General features: G+C 40.1%; 5 protein-coding genes across 9 annotated transcripts; 3 read left to right on the top strand and 2 right to left on the bottom strand.

The window, feature by feature from the left end:
- Positions 1-235: 235 nt before the first annotated feature.
- Positions 236-971, top strand: LOC127797933 (uncharacterized). The gene has a single exon (XM_052331136.1). It carries the CDS (start codon positions 362-364, stop codon positions 782-784), a length of 423 nt encoding a protein of 140 aa, XP_052187096.1. The 5' UTR covers positions 236-361; the 3' UTR covers positions 785-971.
- An 829-nt stretch (positions 972-1,800) lies between these two features.
- Positions 1,801-6,174, top strand: LOC127796715 (uncharacterized). 3 transcript variants are annotated; one of them, XM_052329027.1, is made up of 5 exons: positions 1,801-2,001; positions 2,289-2,435; positions 2,596-3,166; positions 5,149-5,290; positions 5,951-6,174. In XM_052329027.1, the coding sequence occupies exons 3-5, from the start codon at positions 2,698-2,700 to the stop codon at positions 6,021-6,023; spliced, it is 684 nt and encodes a 227-aa protein (XP_052184987.1). In that variant the 5' UTR covers positions 1,801-2,001; positions 2,289-2,435; positions 2,596-2,697; the 3' UTR covers positions 6,024-6,174. The 3 variants fall into 3 exon arrangements, with proteins under 3 accessions (XP_052184987.1, XP_052184985.1, XP_052184986.1); XM_052329025.1 differs by having other exon boundaries at positions 1,805-2,001; positions 2,596-3,244; XM_052329026.1 differs by lacking the exon at positions 2,289-2,435 and having other exon boundaries at positions 1,805-2,001; positions 2,596-3,244.
- LOC127796713 (pentatricopeptide repeat-containing protein At4g02750-like) lies at positions 5,437-7,922 on the bottom strand. Its single transcript, XM_052329021.1, has one exon. It carries the CDS (start codon positions 7,887-7,889, stop codon positions 6,408-6,410), a length of 1,482 nt encoding a protein of 493 aa, XP_052184981.1. The 5' UTR covers positions 7,890-7,922; the 3' UTR covers positions 5,437-6,407.
- A 216-nt stretch (positions 7,923-8,138) lies between these two features.
- LOC127796716 (nifU-like protein 1, chloroplastic) lies at positions 8,139-9,484 on the top strand. Its single transcript, XM_052329029.1, has 3 exons — positions 8,139-8,484; positions 8,844-8,983; positions 9,093-9,484. Exons 1-3 carry the CDS (start codon positions 8,139-8,141, stop codon positions 9,279-9,281), a joined length of 675 nt encoding a protein of 224 aa, XP_052184989.1. The 3' UTR covers positions 9,282-9,484.
- On the bottom strand, positions 9,401-24,633 carry LOC127796714 (SWR1-complex protein 4). Of its 3 annotated transcripts, none has more exons than XM_052329023.1 (17): positions 24,488-24,633; positions 24,192-24,397; positions 24,031-24,120; positions 23,385-23,450; positions 23,244-23,303; positions 23,042-23,098; positions 19,951-20,080; positions 19,736-19,803; positions 19,523-19,615; positions 19,363-19,410; positions 18,453-18,629; positions 17,951-18,061; positions 11,220-11,315; positions 10,351-10,422; positions 10,128-10,185; positions 9,958-9,992; positions 9,401-9,849 (listed from the first exon to the last, which is right to left on the bottom strand). In XM_052329023.1, the coding sequence occupies exons 2-17, from the start codon at positions 24,303-24,305 to the stop codon at positions 9,775-9,777; spliced, it is 1,350 nt and encodes a 449-aa protein (XP_052184983.1). In that variant the 5' UTR covers positions 24,306-24,397; positions 24,488-24,633; the 3' UTR covers positions 9,401-9,774. The 3 variants fall into 3 exon arrangements, with proteins under 3 accessions (XP_052184983.1, XP_052184984.1, XP_052184982.1); XM_052329024.1 differs by having other exon boundaries at positions 9,401-9,583; positions 9,768-9,849; positions 24,192-24,626; XM_052329022.1 differs by having other exon boundaries at positions 24,192-24,626.
- Positions 24,634-25,208: the final 575 nt, after the last annotated feature.

The raw sequence follows: 25,208 nt of genomic DNA, 5'->3' as shown, positions 1-25,208 counted from the left end.
CGCCCGCTACACTTGGCTCTCTCTCATTCACTCAATCATCGCCCTTTCGTTTTGGAAGCCTCCTCCTATCAAATTAATTAACTTTGTCTTGTGGGAGGGTCCTGGCCCTTCTTTGGCTGCATCTGGACACAACTTTTAAATTATGTATATTATCCCCATTGGATACCCAACTTAACTAATTTATATTCATCCCAACCCCTTGTCTATATATATACGTACAAGCTCACTCATAATTGTGCAGCCGTCAAGAGCTTCCATATGTATGCATAGAAGTGAGAGAGAGAGAGAGAGAGAGAGGAAAGTACTACTGCAGGTGGGTTTAATTAATTAATTGTTCGAAAGCGTCCCTTTTGGAGCACTGATGGGTGCTTCCGCAGAACCCTCGTCCCTTCTTGCCCACGAGTTGCAGCGCTTGTCAAGAGACGGGGGAAGAAGCATTTATAATCGCAGCAGAGCGGACACTGCCGCCATGATCACGACGAGAAGCAGCAGAAGCGGCATCGTGATGATGGGGAGCAAGAAGAAGTGTGGAAGATTAATCCGGACGACGAAGAGGAGGCGGCGCATGATTAATATGAATGGAATATTCGAGAAAAGGGTGAGAAGATTGAGGACACTTGTTCCAAAGAAGAGGGATGAACATGATGATGATGAGGAGGAGGAGGAGGAGGGGCTTGCCCTTGCAGGGCTGTTTGGAGAGACTGCGGAATACATCATGTGTCTGCAAATGAAAGTGAAGCTCATGCAGGCCATGGTAAACCTACTTTCAAGTTGTGATGGATGATGATGAGCATTGATTCTTGTTTCTTATTCATTTGTAAATTAAGGTTGATTCTGTCTGCCTGCCTGTCTGTCTGTCTGTCTGTCACTAGAATTATTGTGGGATGATAATAGCTGGACATTAATCCAGACAATTCTAGATAGATTCTATCCAAATAAATTTATTGTAATCCAGATTAAAATAAGAATAATTAACCGGCTGTTACCCCTCTCTCTCTCTCTCTCTCCAAGTCCAAGTCCAAGTCCAAGCCCCCCAAGCCCACCAGAATGATTCCACATCGTTTTCTACTAACAAATGGCCGGCAGCAATTCAATTTAAATCGGTTGACTTGATTATTACAGGTACAGCAGCTGAACCAAGAATTTGAATTAATCAAACGTCTAAATAACATTATCCTTAATTAAATGTCTCATATTTTTAGCAATTATAATTCAAGATTAATGGATTAAGACTTAATCATCCCAGGCTTTAATCAAACTCATTACACTTGGGTGGGGTGGCCTACTTGAGAATTAAAAAATAAAAATTATTTTTGCCAATTTGGTTAATGTTAATGTATAGTAATTTGTTTTTTAAATAAAATTGATCAAATCTATATTTTTATTCTTATATTTTTATATTTTTTTATATAATCATTTAAATTTTTTATTATTTTAATTACACTTGTATTTTTTAATCAATTTAACTCTTTATATTTTGATATATAAAAAAAAGTAATTTAACTCATTTTATTTAGTACAAAGAATTAAATTAATTTAAAATATAGGTAAATGAATATACTCAAAATAATAAAAAAAAATTAAAATTTTTACGTAAAAAATATTGAAATGTAGAAGTTAAATTAATTAAAAAAATACATATTTATGGATATAATTGAAAAATAGCTAAAAAAAGGTGCAAAAATATGAATTTGGCGAAGCAAATTCAGTGAAGAGTAGTAAACGCATGTTTAATTGTAAATTTATCTAATTTTAGATTTAAATTAATGAAAATGTATGGCAAAAGGAGCGGCGCGAACAGCGGCTCTTCCAACACAGGAGGAAACCCAGCCAGTCGCCACAAGGGCAGGGCAGGGCAGGGCAGGACAGGGTTCACGCGTATTATTAAACCCCTTATTATTAAAAAGGCCTGAAACTCCGAGATACGGAGGACAAATCGAATGTTGGCACCGATCTTCGTTTCCGGCGAAGATCTCTCCTAGGGTTCCTTCTTCCAGAAGGGTACGTAAAACTTGATACTTTCTTGTTTCTTTTCTTTGTGGGATTTTAATTTCTTTCTTTGTTTTCTGGCTTCCTTTTTGGTTGTTGTTCTTTGTCCCGATTCCTGGATTTGATTTCCGATGCGTTTTCCCCTATGGTTGCTTGCTTTTCCGGGTTCTCGGTCGTTTTTGACCCATTAATTTCGCTTTCCAGAGTTTATAAAAGGAATGGTTTTATCTTGGATGTGCCTTGCCTTGCCATTTTCTAATTCGGACGAGGATGAATGGGGTTTTATCTTGGATATGCAGGATTATGTTCAGCGCTTCAAGTTTCGAGGCCGCTTGTGAGTCAAATTTTGTGATTGTTCTCCTTGGTACCTGGTGAATTAGAGAATAATTTGACATGGCAAGGGATTTGCTTAAAAGCGCGACGAGAATGTTAATGGAATAAATTAGGTGGCCATCCGAAGCCCTTTTTGTTGAATTTTTTCTTCCCTACCCCCCCCCCCCCCCAAAAAAAAAAACAATTGAAGTTCAAATATTTACTCTGTGAAGCTTAAATATTTCTTCACCTGGTCATGGCTAATTGTTCCTTTTTCCGGATTCTCATGTGCAGGCCAATTTAGGTGGAATATTGACCCATATTTTAGGAAGAATATTTTGATGCTGTGGTAAACCGAGATTTGCAGAGAGTTGAAAACCTGATGTATGTCTAATAATGAACCGTCTTATCAGAGAAGACAGAGAACTTTCGGTTGATCTTGAAAGCGGTAGAATAGCTAGTGATGAAGGGGGCACTGCTTCAGGCAGTGGACAAGTAATCGGCTTGTTCAGTAGTCTTCTAGGTGGTTCATTAAGTTTTGATGGATCAGTTGGGGGTGAATGTGATGTTAACTCTTACAGCAATTCCAGAGAACCTAGCGAGGCCGCAGCTGGGAATTCAGAACTTCTTATAGGAAATATTTCAGCGGAGGAGAGTGGAGAGGATATTCCCCTTACTGAAAACAAGCGTGTGAAAGAGAAATATAAAACGATAAATTACAAAAAAGCTGCCAAACCTCCAAGGCCTCCCAAGGGTCCATTGTTGGATGCGGCTGATCTGCAGTTGGTAAGGGAGATCTCTGTGCTTGCCATGAAGAGGCGTGCACGTAATGAACGTGCAAAGGCTTTGAGGAAGATGAGGGAGGGTAAATCATCATCGTCATATACCAGCCTATCTGCCATGATCATCACCATTTTCTTCTTTCTCATAATTCTCTTCCAGGGTATAGTTTGGAATTTTGAGTTTGATGGCCTGTTTTCTTCCTATATATTGTTTTTGTGCAGTTCGTACTGTCTATGCTTATATTTGCTCAGTGTAGCGTCACTTTATAATCTACAACAACAACATATGGCTTAACCCTACAAGGTGGAAAGCGGCATAATAATAATCTATAAAAAAGAAAAGAAATGAAAATAGCATATCCCTAATATGTAGGTTGTTGTATGAAGTTCAGAGCCAATTTGATTATTGTTTTACACATTTTCTTGATTGGTCTGTCTAGTTAGTTAAACCACTGGAATCTGCTGTGTTTTTCTTCTTATGCGATTTCACTTATTTCTATCATCATTGTTATGATCTTATGTTCAGTGGTGTTTGTTCTAGTTGGTTCTACCTACTAAGTGTTAACATTTTGCACAGCATTGTGGCCCTTACTATGTGCTTGTTTAGCTATGCCACGGTACAGCATAAAAACCCTTTTAAATATGTAAAAGTGCTTTTTCATATTCTTAATTGTGTTTGACTGATGTAAAAAGTGCTTTTGTATACGACAGTTTTTTGTGAAGTAGGAAGTTGAAGTTTCTTGCAAAAGCACTTTTCATAAGAGTGATTCTGATAATAGCAAAATTTCAAAGCAAAGCCAAATAGGCCCTAAATTTATTGATAACATAAATTCCTGGAATTCATAGTCTAGACCTAGTAAAAGACGATGACTAGGATGTGAGGAATATTATAATAACTTAAGATGTTTCACATTCTATAGATAAGATAGGGTCTCTGGGATTAAAACATCCTAGAGATACTTGCCCTGGTCCAGATAATTGAATCCTTGGTAAGAATTGTTCGTCCCATTAGAAGTCTACTATCAGTTACATATAATGGTTGTATTTCATAAGTAATTGGTGGTTTTTCATTTCATTTTCATTTATGAAACATACTTAATGAGTAACTCTGTCCAAGAGACTCCATCACAATCAAAATTTTGACTGCAATGCAATAAAATGGATTATAGTAACTGTTTTTGCATGGGAATATTTAGACATCTGGCCTGGTGGTCCGGCTAAATAGTTATTTCCATCTGTCTGTTTGCTTGAGAAATGCAACTGGTTATGCATTTTATAGAATGAGTGTATCATTATGAACTTTTGTGCCGGAATTATTTGCTAACAAGTTTGGATGTAGCAAATGGTGTTTGACGCGGTGAGGTCTACTGAAGTTGCTTTTAAGCTAGGGCAATTTCTGGGATAGAAACATTTAAAGCTAACTGTTCTCATTTGTTCTGGAAACTATGATTGCTTGCCTGCAGTTTAGAAGCATTCATCATATTGGTGAGCAAGAGTAAGGGTTAATATGTCACAAAAATATGGACATTCATTAAAGAAAGAGAATTTTGAGCAGTAATTTAGGCAAATAGGTTCATAAAAAAATGCTAGATTTAAGTAATAGTGAGAAATGAAATGCATCAACTGTAATATCTATGAAAAGGGTACCAGTAAAAACAGAAGAGGATAAGTATCTTTCGGCATATCCAAACTCTTATCATTTTTTCTTTTTATTGGAATAAGTTTTAGATTCCATTTATTATCTAGATATCTTATTTTATTGAAAAAAGATTGTTGGATATTCTTAATGCATTTTGAAACAACTCATTGTTTCGGATATGTTTTGTAGTGTTTTGGCAAATTTGGCAAGTTTCAGTACATTTCTCCTGAAATACTAGAATTTTATTTTCCACAGTTGTTTGGTGTCAGTTGCTTAGGAAACAGAAACATTTCAGCCAGGGAGGAAAAATAAATAATATTTTGTTCATTGCATCAAGATGGATTTTGGTAACACCATAAAAGAAAATAGAAAAGCAAGAAAATAAGGAGAAACTGCCCAAGTTTTCTGATGTTCTAATTTCTGCAGGATTTTGTGCCAGAAGTAGTTGCAGTGTGAGTTTTCAGGGGTCTCCCGAGCCAGCAGTAGCTACAAACGGTTTTATTTCAGTACAGTTATATGATAAACTATCTGCAAATGATGGCAGTGGCCTTGGTTCTGTGTCTCCCAGGTGTGTTTGTCCTTCTCTTGGGGGTTGTTTCTTGGAAGATTTTCTGTTTTATGCACCATCTCATTTGTGTTGTTGCATTGAAGGCGTGTTTTGTGAAAATATCCTAAGTTGGTTGGCATATCTAGGTGCACACGCTCACGCACACACATGTATATATATAATGCACATGCATACGCATTTCTATATTGATTTTTTTTTTTTCAAGCAATTTTAAGTTTTTAGGCATCAACTACAGGTAAGAAATATCTAATGGGTTACTGAAAGAACGTAGGTGGGCAACCATCCATCACTGTTTGTTAATGATAGATGAAATGGCATTAGAGTAATGACATAGAACCGTTTGACATTGTGATAATGGCGAGGTGTTTATTTATTTTCTTGTCACCGGTGTAGTTCTTGTATTTTGTAATTCAAATCTTTTTGTTCAGCCAGATTTTGTTTGATCCGTAGGAGTTCTTTTACATGTAATTATTGCTTATAGTGGGGGCTTAACTATGGGTTCAGATTATATAGTTAAACCACCATTTGTTTGTACAGTCTGAATTTGTGAGTTTACATTAGAGCATGATTTGCTTCCTTGTACAGGCTGCTGCGTAGGTTCCTCTTTATGCATTTTGGTCGTGTGAACAAATATTAATTTCAGTGTTTTCTTATGTGCAGCTTTGCAGAGCAGGCCTCTGGTTCAAATTTAGAAGGTCGGGATAGGGCAGAGTTTTCATTAAATAGTCATTGAGGACCAAGTTAATAGCTGTTGTATGAAAGCAAGTGCTTCACTCACTATGTTGCCCACCTTTGATCTAATATAGGGACCACTGTATTCAGTTTCTGTACATCCTTGTAACCATAGCCTCGAAATAAAGTTTTTCGTTTTTCTTGTAGTGGTATACAGACCAATTCTTTCAGATTATAGATTATGGTGATGCCCCTGAGGGAATTTTATTTGTGAATTGAATGAATGCTGATTTAGTTTGATCCTGGCAGTTGCCAGCGACAAAGGCTTGGCTTCTGCATTCCTGAATTTGTGAGGACAGTTTCATTGTCACTGGGATTGGAAGGAGTAGGTGAAGCAGCTGTGTGCTTTATGAGAAATATAACTAGTTAGAAGGTTCATATCACCTCAGTTATATATACAGCAGGATGATGATCTTTCTCCACTTTGTACATCCTCTTTGCTATTTGAATGCAACCTGCATGCTGCAAGCAATGCACTCCACACGACCAAGTCAGGTTCCGAAGGCATTTCTTGAATCAACCTGACGGCCTTCGCTGGATAACCTGCTCTACCGTATAGACCCACCATGCAAGCATAGTGCTCTATTGCTGCATTGATTCCATACTTGGTTGCCATGGAGTTGAAGTGCTTTTCACCTTCTTCAACCAGACCACCATGCACGCATGCCGACAAAATGTTCACAAAAGTAACTTGATCAGGATTGACACCACTCCTTGTCATGCTCTCGAACTCTTCCAAAGCTCTAGATGCAAGGCCATGGCTTGCGTAACCCCCAATGATTGAATTCCACGACACCAAATTCCTCTTTGGAATGGCCTTGAAAACGCGGGATGCCGCGTCAATGTCCCCACATTTTGCGTACATGTCAACAAGAGAAGTCGACAAGATCACATCAAGAGTAACCCCAGATTTCAAGATTTTGGAGTGAAGTTGCTTACCCATGAGGAGCGAGGAGCAACCAGCACAGGCGTCTAAAGCACTCGCAAATGTGAAGTGATTGGGCTGGGATCCCGATTTCAACATCAGTAAAAACAGCTCCAAAGCTTGCACAAGCCAACCATACCGTACATACCCACTTATCATTGCAGTCCACAAGACAACATTCTTTTCACTAATTTCATTGAAAATAGACCGGGCTTCATCAAGTTTCCTATTCTGGATATAACCATTAACCAAAGTCGTCCAAGAAATAATATTCCTCCCGGGCATCATCTCGAAAGATCTCCGAGCCTCAGCTGTTAAACCCAGATCCATATAGCCCAAAACCAACGCATTCCATGATGTGACGTCCTTAGGCAAAATCTCCTCAAAAACACGCTGTAGAGCTACGCGGCCCTTCAAATCAGTGTAACCCCTCATCAATGCCGACCCAACAAACACACTCGAATTTAGAGCCGAACAAATTGTGAGGCAGTGGAACTGTGGGATCAAAGAGCTAAATGAAGTGTCCAACAGAGCGCTGATGATTATTGAGAAGGTGAATTCGTTGGGTTTCAATCCATCCCTTCCCATTTGTAGGAAATAATTGTAGATCCCTCCTGGGTCTCTGATCTTCTGTAAACCCGTCAACATGGTGTTCCATGAAACAACGTCTCTTACGGGCATTTCATCGAACACTAGCTGAGCGTGTTGGATTTGGTGGTGTTTCACGTAGCCGGAGATCATTAAATTCCAGGAGACAACATTTCGGGATGAGGGGTTCAGGTCGAAGAGTCTGCGAGCATTAGTTATATGCCCGTTGCGGATGCAGCCGTTAATGGTGTCGTTCAGAGTAGCCGTGGAAAATGTACAAATTTGGTGGTGGGAAATTCCAAGTACTCTGGCAAACACGAGCATGGCGCGCAGGTCCAGCGGAGGACGGCCCATCTGACCCAACCATGCACAGGCTGTGGTTCTGCGGGCGGGCGCGTGTGTGCATATATATCTTTTATTTTATTATTATTATTACTTTTTATGTAAAAAGTTTTTGTCTTTGACCAAAAATTCAAGTAAATTGGGAGAAAAGGAAGGAAAGTCGTACAAGCCATTGATTCAGAATAAAGGAGAGGAGCCGAGCAAAACCCCCCATTCATCCCTTCTATTTCCAGTCGAGTCGAGTAGAGTCGAATCGAATCGATGGCGTCCTCCTTAGCAACAACAGCGGCGGCAGCTGGGTGGTTGTGCAGAAACCCTTCCCTCTCTTCGCCACAAAAACCCCCCAATAATCCTCCTCCCAAATCTCCGTCTCAAGTTTTCTTCTCCCCCTCCTCCTCCTCCTCCGGACCCAGATGGGTCTCCCAAAGATGGGCAACTAAAGCCTCGTCTTCGTCGTCCAGTGGCCTGTACTCAGCCAAGCAATTCCAACTGACGCCTCAGAATGTGGACCTCGTTCTGGAGGACGTTCGGCCCTACCTCATCGCCGACGGTGGAAACGTTGACGTCGTCTCGGTCGAGGACGGTGTGATCTCGCTCAAACTCCAAGGTTTTTCTTGCTTCGCTCTTCTTCCATATTTGCAGATCGTATAATCTGACAGAGGTTCGCCCTCGCCCTTTCCGATTCCATTTTCATATGATACGAAGAACATCGCATTTCTCTTCTCTACTCTACTCTATTTTGAGAATTCTCTACAATTCTTCAATTCAGGATGTTATTTCGTGGGTTACCTTGAACAGCTTCTGCTAGTTTCTTGTGTTAATAAAGATGGTTTCTTTTTTATGCTTCTTCAAACCTCGAGCAATTGTTGCTGTTGCCTGTTCGATGTTCTATGTGTATTCTTCTCGTCTTTTTGGGTCTTGCAAATACGTTTTTTTTCTTGGGATAACATTCATGATGGGTAACAGGGGCGTGTGGAAGCTGCCCTAGCTCAACGACGACCATGAAGATGGGGATTGAGCGTGTACTGAAGGAAAAATTTGGAGATGCAGTTAAGGATATTCGCCAGGTATATGATGATGAACAAGTTAGCGAGACAACGGTTGAGGTGAGCTTCTTATAAATACCTTGGGTTTATGTTTTTGATTGGGAGTTTCTGATAGAAAAAAGGCTTGATAATTGATATATGCATCATGCATGCTGTTATGGAAATGCAGGCAGTGAACGGGCATCTGGACATATTAAGACCAGCCATTAAGAACTTTGGTGGGAGCGTGCAAGTATTGTCGATAGGGGGTGGTGGAGATTGCTTTGTAAAGTACGAGGGACCCGAGTCTATAGGGTCAGGAATCAAAGCAGCAATCAAGGAGAGGTTTCCAGACATTACCAATGTTGTCTTTACTTGATTACAAGTGCTGCAAGCAAGCAAATATCACAGGATTTTGCCCATCATAAATATGGGCTTCAGCATTCGTGGTGGTGAACAGAAGCCATATGGTCAAGAGAGAGAGGGAGAGAGAGAGAGAGAGTTTATATAAGCACTTGTACTTTGCACTAATAATAGATCATATCCATCCAACAGATGCGGAGCAACATATTTCATGGTATCTATCTATCTATCCTAAACTTTCAACAGCGCGCCACTTTGCTCGGATCTTGCTAATACAATACCTTAACTGCTCACTTACCACAAGAACGCGTCGCTGCTCTGCATTGCACGCCCCAAAAAGATAAATTCTAAAACTCTTGTGTACAGTTGAAACTTCTACACACTTCTGCTTACACACACACACACACAGCAAATCCAATGATAATTACAGCTACCACTTCCAACCTGTGCTTCTAGAGGTAGACAGACCATGAGAAAGTTAACAGCATTTGGTGATATTTACCCCTCATTCATCCGTCTGAAGCCTTCAACTTCCGAGGCCTTTTAGACTGGGCCAATGGAGTTTCCGACGGCCTTCCAGGTGCCTTCAAACCCAACACATTAAAGTTATACCACTATTTGAATAAAAGCCCGAAACAAACATGGAATTAAATGGATTATCTGAAATATAGACAAAAAAAATGGTTGTGTACCTTCCGCTTATGGTCCCTTTTACCGACTCTTTCCCCTGAAATCTCAAGCAGGCATTGCATAGCATTATATCTCAAGATTCTCAAAAATAAATAAATAAATGATAACAGAAAAAAGAAATTAGAAGAGAGAATGTAATCAGATTAAGTGTCCATTGTCACTTCAACATTACCTCCAAAACTTGGTTCAGGAATGAAGGCACGGTCCTGATCAACACCACGCTGCAAATGCTGTGAACATAGGAACCAAGTGTTCACACGCACAAAACGCAAACCATAATTTTTCATTGAAACCAAGTGATGAAAAACAATTAAATGAAGGCAGCAATTTATGTGCAAGTATCCATATTCCATATATTATAGTCTACTTAATCGGATTAAAGACAATTCACGCACCTTAGGTGTGTTTGGTGTTTCAGCATACGAACTGTCACGATAAGATGACCCTTCTGCCTCCTTATACTGAACCTGATTGCCAAACAGCCAAATGTCAAACATAACTACACTAAGAAACAGGTGTAACAGTTGCGTTGGAGGAATCTATATGGCATCTACAACAAATTTTCTACTGCTAGCACATGAATGGATCCCTCTTAGCTTTCTTCTATGATTAAAATTCCTTGGGAAGCACACTACTTTCTTAAAAGCAAGACTTATTCACCAGACCAGAAGGGTGACAATTTTTGGACTCTTTTGACTGCAGATGCTGCAGACTGAGTCCAACTCTAGGGGAGAAAAGATATTAAGAAGGGGAGGGATTTAAGGTGGGGGCTCTTACATTTGGTGAAAAGTGCCAAACCTAACTCACAGCAATATCATAAAACCACATGAAAGATTTTGTTATCTTCATGCATATTACTGCATGTCAACACAATAGATTGTGCCATGGGATATCAAGCAGTTTGAATTATGCAAACCAGTGTGCAGAAGGAACTGCTGAAGCAGAAATAAAAAGCAATATACAAGCTAAAAGGAAAAACCACCAAGTTATACAATTCCTCAAAATGCAAAAAGACTGTTCACCGCATATGTTAATATAACTCTGGTTGGATTGTATGAATACAAATTGGCAGCTTTACCGGGATAAACAAAACTCAAACCTCAACATAAAAAAAAGAAAAAAATTGTTGTAAAGAAAATTTTGAACTACAAAAGGAAAAGGCACAATAAATAAAGGTTAAGGATAGCAGCCTTCAATTATTAATTAATAAATCCTATAATTTTTAAACAAGATACAATTGAGGACAAATCTTAGACACGAATACCTGTTTCTGAAGATTCAGTAAAGTCAATATTTCTTTTCTAAGCTCCAGATGCTCTGCACATACAGCTTTTGTTGGAACTTTTGGTTTCAAATTTACCTGGAACAGAAAAGGGCATTACGACAGTATTTTGATGTAAAAATGTGTACAAAGCAAGCTCGTTGTTTAACAAGTTCCTAGTCATATATATATGTATACTGCATTCACCCATAGAAACATAATCATGAACAATTATTTTCCCGAAAATCAAAGTATATGCAAGGATGCAAGTGAACAAAGCCATAAGGTAAAAGTTGATAGACGCTATGCAATTGACACCCAATCTCTATGTTTCTTCTCCCTGAAATTCTAGCATGCCGGTCTCTTTGGGCTTATAATGGGGCTATTGATGGTGGTTATGTTATGCAATTAGTTTAGTTTAGTTTAGTTTATGTTCATTCTTTATTGGCTTTATGATATATTACATTTTTATTTTTTGGTATTGTTATTACTGCTACAATAAATGGATTCTGAATGTGTTTTATTAAGTGGAAGTGGGGAAAAATATTCAACTTGAAACTACAATTTTTTGAAAGATCCCAAAGATGTTTGTTTGAAGATTATCTATTTTTCTGGAAGACCCCAAAGTTATTTGCTTGAAATTTTTACAAGAATTCGTATTTTAGAGTATTTTAGAAGACTTACAAACATTACATGCTTATCTTTCCATGTTAATATACTTATTATTGTTTTAATCAAATTAAGCACCTTGCTTCACACAGGTGGGCGCTTTTTTAGGCTGCAGCTAGGGCAATATACTACCATAGCACCCTAGGGGTGCATTTTGCCTCTTGTCACGACTCGACAGTGACAAATATGCAACCTTCCAATTCAGTACGAATTAGAAGGTCAGGAGGGGGATCTTAGGGAGAAATACAGCGACAAGTACTGAATTAGAAGGTCAGAAGGGGGATCTTAGGGAGAGATACAGCAACGAGAAAGAGAGATTCAAGAGAGAGAGAAAGAGAGAGAGAGACAACAAAGAAGGAGAATAATATTCCTCAGTTTTTCATACCTACCCCCTACAGGCTGGTTCTAGAGGATATATAACCTCTAGCCTGGGTGCTGCCTGAGCAGATTCCACCCCTCCTAACTAACTATTTTGTCTCTTCCCAAGCCCCTTTACACGTAGGATATTCCCTTAGACATCCTCTCATCCTACAGTTGCCATCACCCAACGAGTACAATTGCATTAAGTAAATGAAAACATAAAAGCATAGCATAAACGAAAGGAACGTTAAAACAGAAAAATAGCCAATGTCGCCCCATGGCCCATGTGTGTGACAATTGCCCCTTCTTCAAAAGATTTCTTGTCCTCAAGAAATGCTGAGGAGGCTGGCTGCCCTAGGGAATCGCTGAAGGAGGCTTGGCAAATATTCCCAGCTGCTACTTCATTTGTCTTTGCCCTACCATTTCACCAGCACTTGAATGAGAGAGACCCCTTGGTTATGGATCACCCTTCTATCCAATATTGCTTCGGGTTCCTCCACCCTTTCCTTTTCCTTACGCAAGGGCGGTAGCTCGGGATTGACCTGCTCCTTTCCTGATGACCTTTTCAAGAGAGACACGTGGAAGATAGGGGTGCATTCGAGATCCTTCAAGGAGTTGCAAATGGTAGGCCATCTTTCCCACCTTAGCTAAGATAGTGAACGGGCCAAAATACCGGGGGGGTAGTTTAGTAATTGGTCCTTGAATAAGAGACTTCAAATGGGGATGATTCAATCTCAGATAAACCTTCTCCCCAACCTCCAATTCTCTATCACTCCTTTTTCAGTCTACCTTTTGTTTCATTTTGTTCTGGGCCGAGGCTAATTCTTGCTTGAGTTGTCTAAGTACCATCCTCATTTGCTGCAAATACTCTTCCACTGAAGCAATCGTAGTCTGCCCTCCAATGGCTGGTAATATTGGGGGTTTGTATCCATAATTGGCTTCAAAGGGAGACATTTTGAGGGTGTTGTGGTGGGTAGAGTTGTACCACCACTGGCCCAAAGCAAGCCATCTGTGCCATTGGTTAGGGTGTAGGATACAAATGCACCTAAAATAGGTTTTTAAACTCTGGTTTACCCTCTCCGTTTGTTTGGGGGTGGTAGGCAGTTGACATGTTGAGTTTTATCCCAATCGCCCTCATCAGTTCCTGCCACACGTTGCTAGTGAAGATTTTGTCCCTATCCGATATGATTACACTTGGTACTCCATGCAAGGCCACTATTCTATCCATAAAGGCTCTAGCCACCTCTTGGGCTGTATAAGGGTGAGCCTACCTTATAAAATGTGCAAATTTGGTGAACCTATCAACCACCACCAGCACACTGTCCTTCCCTTCTGACTTGGGCAATCCTTCAATGAAATCCATAGATACACTAGTCCAAACCTGGCTGGAGTAACCCGGGGTAAGCCACATTTTCATATTTGCACCTCCTGCAAGTATCACAACTGATACAAACTCCTTCACGTCCGCCTTTAGTCTTGGCCAGTGGAATAGCTGCTTAATCCTTAGATAGGTGTTTTGGACTCCCGAATGTCCCCCTAGGGTAGACTCATGCAACGACTATAGTATTTTTTTCCTCAGATCCCTCTTTTTGCCTATGACCACCCTGTTTTGTAGTCGTAGCAGTCCTTCTTTCAGAGTGTAACCCCCAATCCCTTGTGGCCTTACTGCCACTTCTTGCATGAGTTCCTGCACCTGGTCATCCCCTACAGAGCTGTCCACTACCTCCTTGCACTAATCCGGCATTACCATAGTAATAGCTGCTAGTTCTCTGTCTTCATAACATCTTGAGAGGGCGTCCGCTACCACATTCTCCTTACCCTTCTGATATGTATGGAATAGTCTAACCCCATTAACTTAGCCATCCCCTTCTTTTGTAGCTGAGTTTGCATTTTTTGTTGTAGCAAAAACTTCAAACTCTCATGATCAATTTGGATTATAATTTACCCCTTTCTAAGTAATGGCGCGATCTCTCCATAGCCATTAGCACAACCAATAATTCCTTCTCATATATACTTAGGTCCTCATGTCTACCACTTAGGGCTTGACTTAAGACGGCTAGGGGTCTTCCCTTCTAGGATAGTACTGCCCCAATACCACTCTCACAAGCATCTGTCTCCACTACAAATGGCTTGCTAAAATCGGGTAGCCCCCAAAATGGCACTTCTCTCATTGCTCTCTTCAATCTTTCAAATGCTATGTCGGCCTCCTGCCCCCAATTGAAGCCCCCCTTCTTCAAGAGTTATGTTAGAGGTTTACTTACAGTCCCATATCCCTTGACAAATCGCCGATAATACCCGATTAGTCCAAGGAATCCTCTCAAGGCCTTCAAGGTTGTGGGTTTTGGCCATGTCAACATGGCTTCCACCTTCTTAGGGTCAGTGCTCACCCCTGCTCCAGAAATTAAATGCCCCAGATACTCCACTTGATTCTACCCAAATGCACACTTTGACCTTTTAATGAAAAGTTGGTTAGCTCTAAGGACCTCTAGGGTGGTTTTGAGGTGAGATATGTGTTGGTCCAAGATGGGGCTATTTACCAAGATGTCATCAAAGAATACTAGGACAAATTTCCTTAGGTAAGGCTCAAAAATTTGATTCATTAGGGACTGAAATCTTGATGGGGCGTTGGTGAGCCCGAATGGCATCACCAAAATTCAAAATGATCGTGGTGTGTCCTAAAAGCGGTTTTGGGGACATCTTCAGGCTTCATTTTGATTTGATGGTAGCCAGACCTAAGGTCCAGCTTTGAAAAGAAATGGGCATCATGCAGTTCATCCATTAGGTCCTCAACGAGGGGTATGGGGAATTTATCTTTGATGGTTAAGGAGTTTAATTCGCAGTAGTCAACACAAAAATGCTAAGATCCATCCTTCTTTTTAACTAGGAGGACTGGCGAGGCAAATGGGCTTTGGCTATGTTTTATGAAGGATTGGTTTAACATATCCTTCACCATCTTCTCTATTTCGGTCTTCTGGGTTGGGGAGTACCTATAGGACCTGATATTGATGGGTTCCGTATTAGGCTTCAAGTTTATTGAATGATCTAAGGTTCGGATTGGAGGTAAGGTTGTGGGTTCAACAAATAATTCCTTGTAGCTATCCAACAGTTCATCAATTAGGTGTTAGGTGTGCACCTGGTCGAGCTTCCGCGGCTGAGTCGTGATTGACACGTGTGCTTTCCCGTCGGTCTTTGTTTCAGGCTCTCCCTCTATTGCCACAAGTGATCCTTCCCCCATAGCCATCAATGAGAACAGTTGGGACAGTTGGCACCATTTGTTCTTCAGCATCTTGTGTAGTTTCCTCCCCGAGATCATCTTGCAAGCTCCCAATTCCCTCTCCCCTGACAATGTCATTTTCCTTCTTTCTTTGTCAAAAGACACCTCCATCCTGTTGAAGTCGAAACTAATAGGGCTTACCTCCTTCATCCAATCTACCCCCAACACCACATCACACCCTCCTAAATGTAGTAGCCTCAAGTCTGCCTCAAATTTCTCTCCTTGCATCTCCCATGTGAACCCATTGCATGCTGACTTGTTGATTATCCTGCTGCCATTTGTGATTGTCACACTTAGGGGTTGAGTCCCTTGGAATGGACATTTTAGCCTCTTAGTTGTCCCTTCATCAAGGAAGCTATGTGTGCTTCCACTGTCAATTAAAATCAGTAGGCCATGATTCTTCACACTCCCGGCTACCTTAATGATCTTATTGTTGGTTGAGAGCATGCAGTGAAATTTCTCCGTTGTTCTCCTCTTCCAATTCACTATTCTCCTCTACTTCCTCCTTGGAACCTTCAGCCTCATCCTCTTCTTCCCCTTCCAGCAAGAGAATTTGTCTCTTACATTGGTGCCTTGAAGTGGTACTTATCTCCACATCTAAAACAGAGGGCCAGCTAACCTTCTTTGTTCCCTTAATTGCTCCCCATAAGGCACTGTGCTGGGCCATGTCCCCTATTTCGTGCCACCTCCGCTCTTGCCGATTTACCAGCTCACATACTTGCCTCCCCCATAGGATAGTCCCATATATAACCCCTTGTGTTGTTGTCGCTGCTTTCTCTTAAGCGCTTCTACAGTCATTTCCTGCAATCTTGCACTCTCAATTGCTTGTTCCACTAAATGGGGTCTAATCATCTTTACCATTGGCCTTATGTCCTCACTCAGTCCACTCAAGAAGCTTGACAAATAAGCTTCAGTAAGGTGTGGGTTTTGTTGAGTCATATAAGACCACAAATCCTCAAACCTCTTTAAGTATACTTCTACACTCCCAGTTTGTCTAAACTTGTTAAACTCTTCAATGGTGCCCACCTTGTTTTTCTCTCCAAACCTTTCACACAATTTGATCACAAACTCCTCTCAGGTAAATTCATTCTGCACACTTACCCACCCCTGGAACCAAGCATCGACAGCCTCATTAAAATAGGTTGCAGTGAGTATTGCTAATTGCCTCATTGGTACATGGTTCCATTCGAACACCCTCTCACATTTCCTTACCCACCACCGAGGGTTGACCTTTTCGAAGGTAGGAATCTCCATCCGAGGCATAGTGAACCCTTGGTGTTGCACGTTATGCACACCATTCTGATCGTTACCATTCCTATTGTTACCAACCACTCCTTCCAACATTTCTTCTAGGTCAGCCTCTACTCCCACATTGGCACGACCCCTATTTCCGTCATCTCTATGCAGTATGGGCTCATTTCTATTTCTAGGAGGAAAGCTTTCAGCCATTCTTACCTAGTTTTGCCGTGTGAACGTTAACATGAATTGTTACATGTCGTCTCGTAGTCTAGCCATGGACCCATCCAACCTCTGCTCCGTACCTTCCAATCAATCTTTGTCCCATTCCTTCCAAGACCCCTTCCATCCTTCTATCCATAGCTCAGATCGCCTCTCAGTTCTGGGTTCCTCCGGCCTCCATCTGGCCCATCTTATTTTGGAGCTCGATCATTGTCGAGTTAACATGCTACAACTACGTTTCAAAATTCTTCATGTGGGTTCCATCTGCCATCCTCACTTCTATCGGAATGTCCAGAACTGGTGCTTTGATACCAGTTTGTCACAACTCGACAGTGACAAATATGCAACCTTCTAATTGGGTACAAATTAGAAGGTCAGAAAGGGGATCTTAGGGAGAGATACAGCAACGAGAAAGAGAGATTCAAGAGATAGAAAGCGAGAGAGAGATAACAAAGAAGGAGAATAATATTCCTCAGTTTTTTCATACCCCTACAGGCTAGTTCGAGGATATATAACCTCTAGCCTGGGTGCTATCTCAGTAGATTCCACCCCTCCTAACTAACTATTTTGTCTCTTCCCAGGCCCCTTTACACGTAGGATATTCCCTTAGACATCCTCTCATCCTATAGCTGCCATCACCCAACGAGTACAATTGCATTAAGTAAATGAAAACATAAAAGCATAGTATAAACGAAAGGAACGTTAAAACAGAAAAATAGCCGATGTCGCGCCATGGCCCATGTGTGTGACACCTCTGACTACCTTGGAATAGCTTTACATAATGATGATGCAGGTAAAAAATAACATCTCCAACCAAATGGAAAGAATAAAATCACTAGTACCCTATGACAGATAATCCCCATTGCATACAAAGAAACAAAATCGCATTGGTGACATTGTGTTTGATGTAACTCAAGTCATGCTGCCATAACAGAAAAGGCAATGAAGTTAACAGAATAGGTTAAAAACCAACCCCAAGTTCTTGTAATGTCTGTTCAACCCGCTTGATAGTCCTGAGTCCAGCAGATGAGCTTGCAGCTTGCACCATTTGGTCAAGTGCATATGTTCGTGTGTAAACTCGGAGCTGAAAACTTTCCTCAATCAGTAAGGGTAGTAAAATTCTTTTGACAAATATTTACTATTAGGAAGTGAAATAATGTCAAACAGCCAACCATAAACCATTTAGATCTGCATTAATATAAATATATGGAGATACATCAAAAAAGAAATCAACAAAAAGGATGGCCCAAGGGCAGACCAAATTGAGCCCCCCAAAAAAAGAAAAAATAAATAAATTAAAAGAAAATGACAGTAGAAGCCACAAATAATCAACAAGGCACAAAGAAAAATCAAGGAGGTGGCCAGGACAAGCCAAATTTGTTTTGAGATGCAAAAACAATTCTCCCTTTTAAACTTCCAAACATTAAAAAGGAAATAAAAATAATAAAAAAATAATTCCAAAATATGATACATACTGAGCGAAGAGAAGCAGTTTTAGAGGCATTGTCTGCAGTTGATGTTGAAGGAGCAACATTTGAAGAAGCAAACTGAACACTCGAGGAAGGCGATGCAGTGTCAATAGGCACAGTAACCTTTTCAGTGCCTTCGGGAGTGACATTTAAGGGCACTGGCAATTCAGACTCTTCAGCAGCCTGAAATAATGAAAATAGAACACATAACTGCGGAGCACATGAAAGCAAGAACAACCCAACAATGCCAGCCAAGAAAAAGAAGAGTCGAAATATGCATAGAGTAAATAAAAAGTAGATTGCATTAGGATAGAACGAAAGACAATTAATGGAAGCAAATTGCAACAGCTGAAAAACCAGAGAGGGAAAAAAAAAACAGGGATCTGGAATATAGATTGAAGAAGAAGCAGGAAGCGATTTGGAACAACAGAAAAGCAATTATAAAACTTCCAGGAAACAATATGCTCTTATCACTTCATTGATTTTTTCTTTTTTTCTTTTTAGCCATTTAGCTCTCTCTTTAATCTAATTCAATATCCATCCAAATCAAAATTCACCCAGGTTGCCACTCCAGAAAAGAGAAACCATGATTTCCATTGAAATGTAAATTTATGATAAAGAAAATAGTCAAACGGAAATGTTTACAAAGCCAGTATAATGTTCCCTTTCCAAACTCCAGAAGCTTTCATACCTCTGGTCACAAATATCCTTCAATATGCAGACAAGGTGCTTGCCAACATATAATTGACAAAAGCAAGATCAAATAACATATGCAATCCTAGGATGTGGGGTAATGAAATCAGAATAAATATTCATAAGAAAGACTATATATTTCCTTCCACTTTCAAAGCTACAACGCATCATGAGCTGAACTCTAAAAAACCAAAGGCAGGCCTAATCCAGAAGTGAGATTTACCTTCTCAGCAATGCGTGCCTCAGATATTCTCTTGGCCTCAGCAATAACCTGGGGGGGTGGGGGGGAATTGACAAGAAACAGAGCTTAGAGGCCTAATTAGGATGAGGCAAGAAGGCCAATGGATATTCTTTACCATAGAGATGCAAAAGTAAATTCAAACCTCAGCATCCTTGCGCTCTTGCTGTTTAGTATGTGAAAGTACCATAGAGAGCGCACGCTTGCGCTCAATCTCTTGAGAAACATTGTAGGGTTCCTACATAAACAGAAATACTAACAGTTAGAACAAACAAAGTTTAAGTGCAGAAAGCTGATCATCTAGAAAGAAATAGCATTACAAGAAAACAGGAAAAGAATCATAATAATGCTGCCAAACCTTAACAAGAGGGTGACCAGAAACATCACCAGGAGATGGAGCCCTAGCAATCAAGATGGCTCGAGACACTACACACATAGAAAACCATACTGATCAAGACAACAATAACCAGTTCCTCAAAGATCAAATCAAGAATGTCTAATCAAATGGTAGACAAATATTTGACCATTTATATCAAAACATCAAATGAAACAAAGAGTAAGCAACATATATACCATTATAGTAGCGATCTTTTAGTTCCTCAACAGTCTTAGATGATGGAAACCTATCAGCAATCACAATAAAGCGGAGATCAAACCGTTCACATAAGTCAAACAGTTGATCAGTCTCTTCTTTGGTCCACATCTACAAGGCCATAAAAAGTGAAAAAAATCTGCCCTCATAAAATTATACAGAGAAGAGGGAAAAAATCGATTAATCAAACAAACTTCAAAGTCGAGATTCTTTTTTTTCCTTTTGTGGATGAAAATAAAAAAGTTATAAGGGCCTTGCAAAAGATAAGGCCATAAATAGAATTGACTGGAACGTTAGAATTTATGTACCTGACACTTGATATGTTTGTTAGATGACACCAAAAAAGAAAAAAAAAAAAAAAAGAAACTGCCAAAATGTAAAATGACTGGCAGAATGCAAAGAGTTAAGGTGACTTAATAAGATTGTCAAGAAAATGAGGAAAGGAAACCAAAGAAAAGTGGACAGGGCTATTGCTGTGTGTGTGGGTGTTTATCCTCTTCTTCTTTTTTTTCTTTTTTTTCTTTTTTTTTTTTTTTTTTGGGGGGGGGGGGGGGGGGTCATCTTCCATCCACATGGGATTATTGCAACCCATCCTGATATCTCAATGGAGATTGATGCCAATAAAAGGAGACTAACCACCTTAACTTTTATTCTAGGTCATTGCTCATTCTGGCTAGATTTGATGTCTTCGTCGAACTCTAAAAACTCACTCCACATGCCACAAATGCCTAGGAACACCAAAAGAAGACACGAGAAATATAACAGGAGGCCAAGCATGTTCCTTACACTAACCAGATATCAAAAACCCAAAGACAAACAAAACTGAGTTCCTTGTGATAACCACGAGCAAGCAGCACAAACTCCTCTTATCGCATCATTTGAGGGAAACTCGAATAAAAGAGGGAGCTCACCACCTCCACCAAAATTTTCCAAACTCTTACCACTAAATAACAGAAGGGCGCACAATAGAGCAATGACCTAGAATAATAACCTGAAACCACTTGAGCCACCAAAAACCTCCGAAGAAACCTCATTCTATCTTAAGAAATCCACCTCAGCAGCCCTGCCCTCAACATCCAACAAGAGGTAAGTCAAGAGAAGGCTGTCTTTCAAAGCAACAACTCTAAAAGAGAAAACTAAGGGCTTTGTTGAAACAGGTGAAAGCAGTATGTTGACAAATTCCTCCACAACTGTCATGAACCTAGGGTTTAGCCTAGGGTTGGATTGGGAATCGGAAGGATCCAATTGATGTAAGATCAAAAACAGAATAATGGGAGAGGAAAATTGGACAAAAATGGGGAAGAATTTAGGGAGAAATGAGGGAGTAGTAGTAGAGAGAAACGAGAGAGAGATTAGAATTCTTAGAGAAAAATTAGAAGCTTTTGGGGATGAGTTCTACCCAACGGGTTATAACAATGGTATCAAAGCCGGCCCCATGGCTCCAACCTGCCGGCATGGCCATGGCCAGGGCTACAAAGCATGGCTCCAACTTGCCAACGTGGGCGTCGGGGCTGCGGAGCATGGTGGTATGTTATGGTGCATTATAAGGTAGTCCCGCATCAAGAAGTATGGGCTCTTGGTGTGGGATTTATAACCTCTTGGGCACCCTCCCCTCAACAACTAGCTTTTGGGGGTGAGTTCTACCCAAAGGGTTATAACAACAACAATGCCAATAAGAACCACCCTTGCTCAGCTTTTGCAACACAAATCTAGCAGCACCCATTGTTCACCCAAGACCAAAATGAACTACCATGAAGCCTGAAAAAGAGTTGCATTTCCTAATCAAGAACACCTTCCTAATGAAACAAAGATCTTCCCAGACCTAGCTATTCTAGCATCAAATGAAGCTTTAAGAAGAAACCTAGAAACCCACCTCAACCGTAGAGCTCTTCCTCATACTGACCTAACAATGCCCCTACTGCCATCCATCAAATTATAGAACACTTGTGACCAACCTAGGAAAAGGCTTATACCAAAGGTTTCTCACTAGCTTGGCAAATGATCTTCCTTGCCATCTCTTGACCAACATGGAGCAAAAGCTTCTCCGTTATTCAAACAAACAATTTAAAAAAAAAAATCTTAAATTCAAGAAATTATATTGACAATTAACAAGAAGCAACCATGTTTCATCTCTTATCATATTGAGGTGAGCAGATGTGCACAATTATGGGTTCACTAAAGCAATATAATTGGAGGTGTTACATGTGAGATCAAGAGGGCAAGATGTGCTCAATATGTAAGTTTGGAAAGCCTACTTTAAAGGGTATAGAGCATGCTTAAAAAAGATTTCAAGATCAAAAACAAAAGAATAAATTTATTGTAGACAACTGCTGTAAAACCAATTCTATTGTATGGTACAGAAAATTAGATAGTTAAGCACCAATATATGCAAAATATAACTGTAAATTTCTAAAGTTGGAAAGCACCTAGCCAAGATAAAACATATATGGCGCATTTAAGATGACCTAAACATATGAAGAGATGATCAATAGATGCACTCATAAGGAAAATGAACTAAACTAAAGAAATTTGCACCAAAACATAAAGAAAAATTGTAAAAAGGGGGGAAGAAACCCTTAACTATGACATGAAATATAATGGATTTACAAAAAATATGGTCATGGATAGAGATTATTAACCAGCTATAACCCTTAACTAAACCAATTTAAATGGGATTAATGCAAGTGCAACTTTTGTAGAAAATTATAATACACATTTTTTTGTATTTAATAAATTCACTAGAGGGGCAAGCAAATAATAATATTTCACCAAACATCAAAAGCGTATACCCAATAGCAAGAACCCTAAACACTAGCAGATTGATCTATTGGGTCTTCTGCTCCAACAACATTAGGCATCAGAATTCAAATGTACTAGCAACACAATTGTTTTAGTACAGCATTAAAAAGAAAACATAAGCTAACACAAATTTGACCCATATCTTCCCTTTATGTTGTTAGTAGTAACATTCTTCCTAACAACTACAGCAGGACCCTCAGAAGCAATTACTCAAGCCCACTGGTAATCCAGTCAAGGAAAAAAATAAAAAAGCAAGCTTAAGGTGATACTTACAGGATCAGTCAAATACTTCTCGTACTCCTCGTCCGTATACTTGACAACATCAACAGACTGCACCACACCAAGTTACACGTAGGATTTGTGAAGCCTCTAGTGAAATGATGCTAAATAAATAAGTAGAGAAATTAACAAATATATAAAAAGAAATTCTGAGGATCACATGAAATAAATGAAACAGAATCATAAGTTTGCATACCTTGTTATACTTAGCAAACGAGTAGTCGCCAGTTGGAGGAACACCATTTACAACTCTGACCTAAAAAATACGAGCAACAAAATTTCTCAAACCCTTTGACAAGAAGTCTCCAATGAACATCACACGGACATGAGAAGATACCCAATGATAAAGATGCAAATTATCCTTTCGAGCCGAATTTGTAAAAGGAAGCCATTGCCATGTAACCTAAAGGAGAAGGCCAAGCTTTGTTAGAAAACAATCCAATAAGAGTACAATAGTTATAAAAGATTAATTCCTAGTAAAGAATAGACCAAAACATATTCAGGGGAGAAGGCATAAATTGCACATAGAATGATGCTATCAGTCACACCAACTTGAAAACCAAATGCAATGATACAATCAACACATCGTTTCTCCATTACAAACTTGGTCACCAGCAAGAAAACTGCTTCAATTTACCCACAATAAAGTTTGACACCTCCAATTTCAATTCATTTCAGTTCAACAACAATGTACCAATTCATTTCAGCTTAAGATAGAAATAGTGCGAAACCTCGTGATTTAGGTAGAACTGTAGAAGCACTACAAGAAAATGGCCAAAGTTAAACAAAGCAACATTAAGTCTTGTAACACACACATTGAACTTGCACGGTAATTTACAGCACATGGAAAATAGAAAATATCGTTCCTGATTCTAAAACCTAACTTCAAACCTTAAAACTTGTCAGGACACACACTATATACCAAACTTTTGCAATAATTCAGAAAAACTAATGCATGCTGGATGCTCTTTACAGTCACTGACCTTCTCATTCTCTGATTGAATGCGGCGCTTCAGTTGAGCAACGTCGATGGAAGGCATGAGAGGGGCCAAACCACCCGTAAGCGCGTAAACCTGAAAGCCAGAAGCAACTTGGTAACCGAACTCAAGAAAAATGAAGTCAAAGGAAGAGAGGAACTAAGTACCTCGCGCGAAATACCATCTGGTTTTCTTTGAGAATCTTTCTGGGGCCTGGACTTCTTTTCCTGGGGTAGAGGCAATGGAGTTTTGGGCAAACCCAATATGTCTTTGGCATCCATAATTGAAGTCGCAAAATTATGTTTTCCAAAAGGCTTGTCGTCTTCACAGCAAAACCGAAGGTTTCATCGCCGAGGAGGAGGAGACACCAAAGCTGAATGATCGAAATTAGGGTTTTTAGTAGAAGGAAGGGGCTTGTCTGAAGCGGCTGCTTTGGGAACAGATTGAGAAGAAGGAAGGAAACCTTCTTGGATTCATCAGTTGCCGGGACGGTATCGGAGACTCTGATTTGCAATTTCCTTCCCCAATTACTACATCAGCATTAGCCTGCCATGGGCTCCGATCCAACTCCCGGGCTCCGTTTCGCAAATTCCCTATTCTTCAGAGCAGTTTTTTAATTTATATATTTTAAAAAATACGTGTTGACATAATCTAGCATGGAGTCGCTCTATGGGGCCCGACGAACCTACAGAGTGACTCATAGAAGGGGGTAAAAAAGACGATTTTGTCCTCGCTCGCTTTGCAAATTTGCAAAGCAGGTCACTGCCCCCCCTCTCTGTGCGTCTCGCCTACCATGGCCGCAGCCTCACCTCGCCACCGCGCCTCTCTGTCGCCTCGTCTTCGTCGCCTCTCAACTATGGCAGCCTCGCCTCACCCTTGCCGATAGTCGCTGCATTGATTGTCGACGAGGGCGAGGCGAGGCAGCCATGGCTGAAAGGCGAGGCGGCGGAAACGCACAGAGCAAGCGGGGATCCATGGGAGAGGGAGGAAGAAAGCAGGCGTGGGGGCAAAATCAACTTTTTGCTTCCTTTCTCGTCGGTAAGACCGTCGGGCTTTCTAACATTTCTCATCTAGCATGTTTCCCTTTAAACAAGACCTAACATATATATTGGATTTGTCCTATAATACAAGTTAAGTGTTTTTTTTATAATAAATTGGGATTTATATCAATAGGTTATGAATTC

Source organism: Diospyros lotus, chromosome 3 (assembly GCF_014633365.1).
Source record: "Diospyros lotus cultivar Yz01 chromosome 3, ASM1463336v1, whole genome shotgun sequence".
Lineage (NCBI taxonomy): Eukaryota > Viridiplantae > Streptophyta > Magnoliopsida > Ericales > Ebenaceae > Diospyros > Diospyros lotus.
Note: the sequence above shows the minus strand (reverse complement) of the source record. Positions and strands in the feature narration are given on the sequence as shown.

Bases quoted from the DNA above. Each gene is read 5' to 3' on its own strand.
- LOC127797933 (XM_052331136.1), top strand. From the start codon at position 362: ATGGGTGCTTCCGCAGAACCCTCGTCCCTTCTTGCCCACGAGTTGCAG.
- LOC127796713 (XM_052329021.1), bottom strand. From the start codon at position 7,889: ATGGGCCGTCCTCCGCTGGACCTGCGCGCCATGCTCGTGTTTGCCAGA.
- LOC127796714 (XM_052329023.1), bottom strand. From the start codon at position 24,305: ATGGATGCCAAAGACATATTGGGTTTGCCCAAAACTCCATTGCCTCTA. The intron at 23,451-24,030 runs GTCAGTGACTGT...CTTCTCCTTTAG, and splicing joins TTCAATCAGAGAATGAGAAG to GTTACATGGCAATGGCTTCC. The intron at 18,630-19,362 runs GTAAATCTCACT...TCATTATTTCAG, and splicing joins AGGCACGCATTGCTGAGAAG to GCTGCTGAAGAGTCTGAATT.
- LOC127796715 (XM_052329026.1), top strand. From the start codon at position 2,698: ATGAACCGTCTTATCAGAGAAGACAGAGAACTTTCGGTTGATCTTGAA. The intron at 3,245-5,148 runs GTATAGTTTGGA...TAATTTCTGCAG, and splicing joins TCTCATAATTCTCTTCCAGG to GATTTTGTGCCAGAAGTAGT. The intron at 5,291-5,950 runs GTGTGTTTGTCC...TCTTATGTGCAG, and splicing joins CTTGGTTCTGTGTCTCCCAG to CTTTGCAGAGCAGGCCTCTG.
- LOC127796716 (XM_052329029.1), top strand. From the start codon at position 8,139: ATGGCGTCCTCCTTAGCAACAACAGCGGCGGCAGCTGGGTGGTTGTGC. The intron at 8,485-8,843 runs GTTTTTCTTGCT...GATGGGTAACAG, and splicing joins GATCTCGCTCAAACTCCAAG to GGGCGTGTGGAAGCTGCCCT. The intron at 8,984-9,092 runs GTGAGCTTCTTA...ATGGAAATGCAG, and splicing joins TTAGCGAGACAACGGTTGAG to GCAGTGAACGGGCATCTGGA.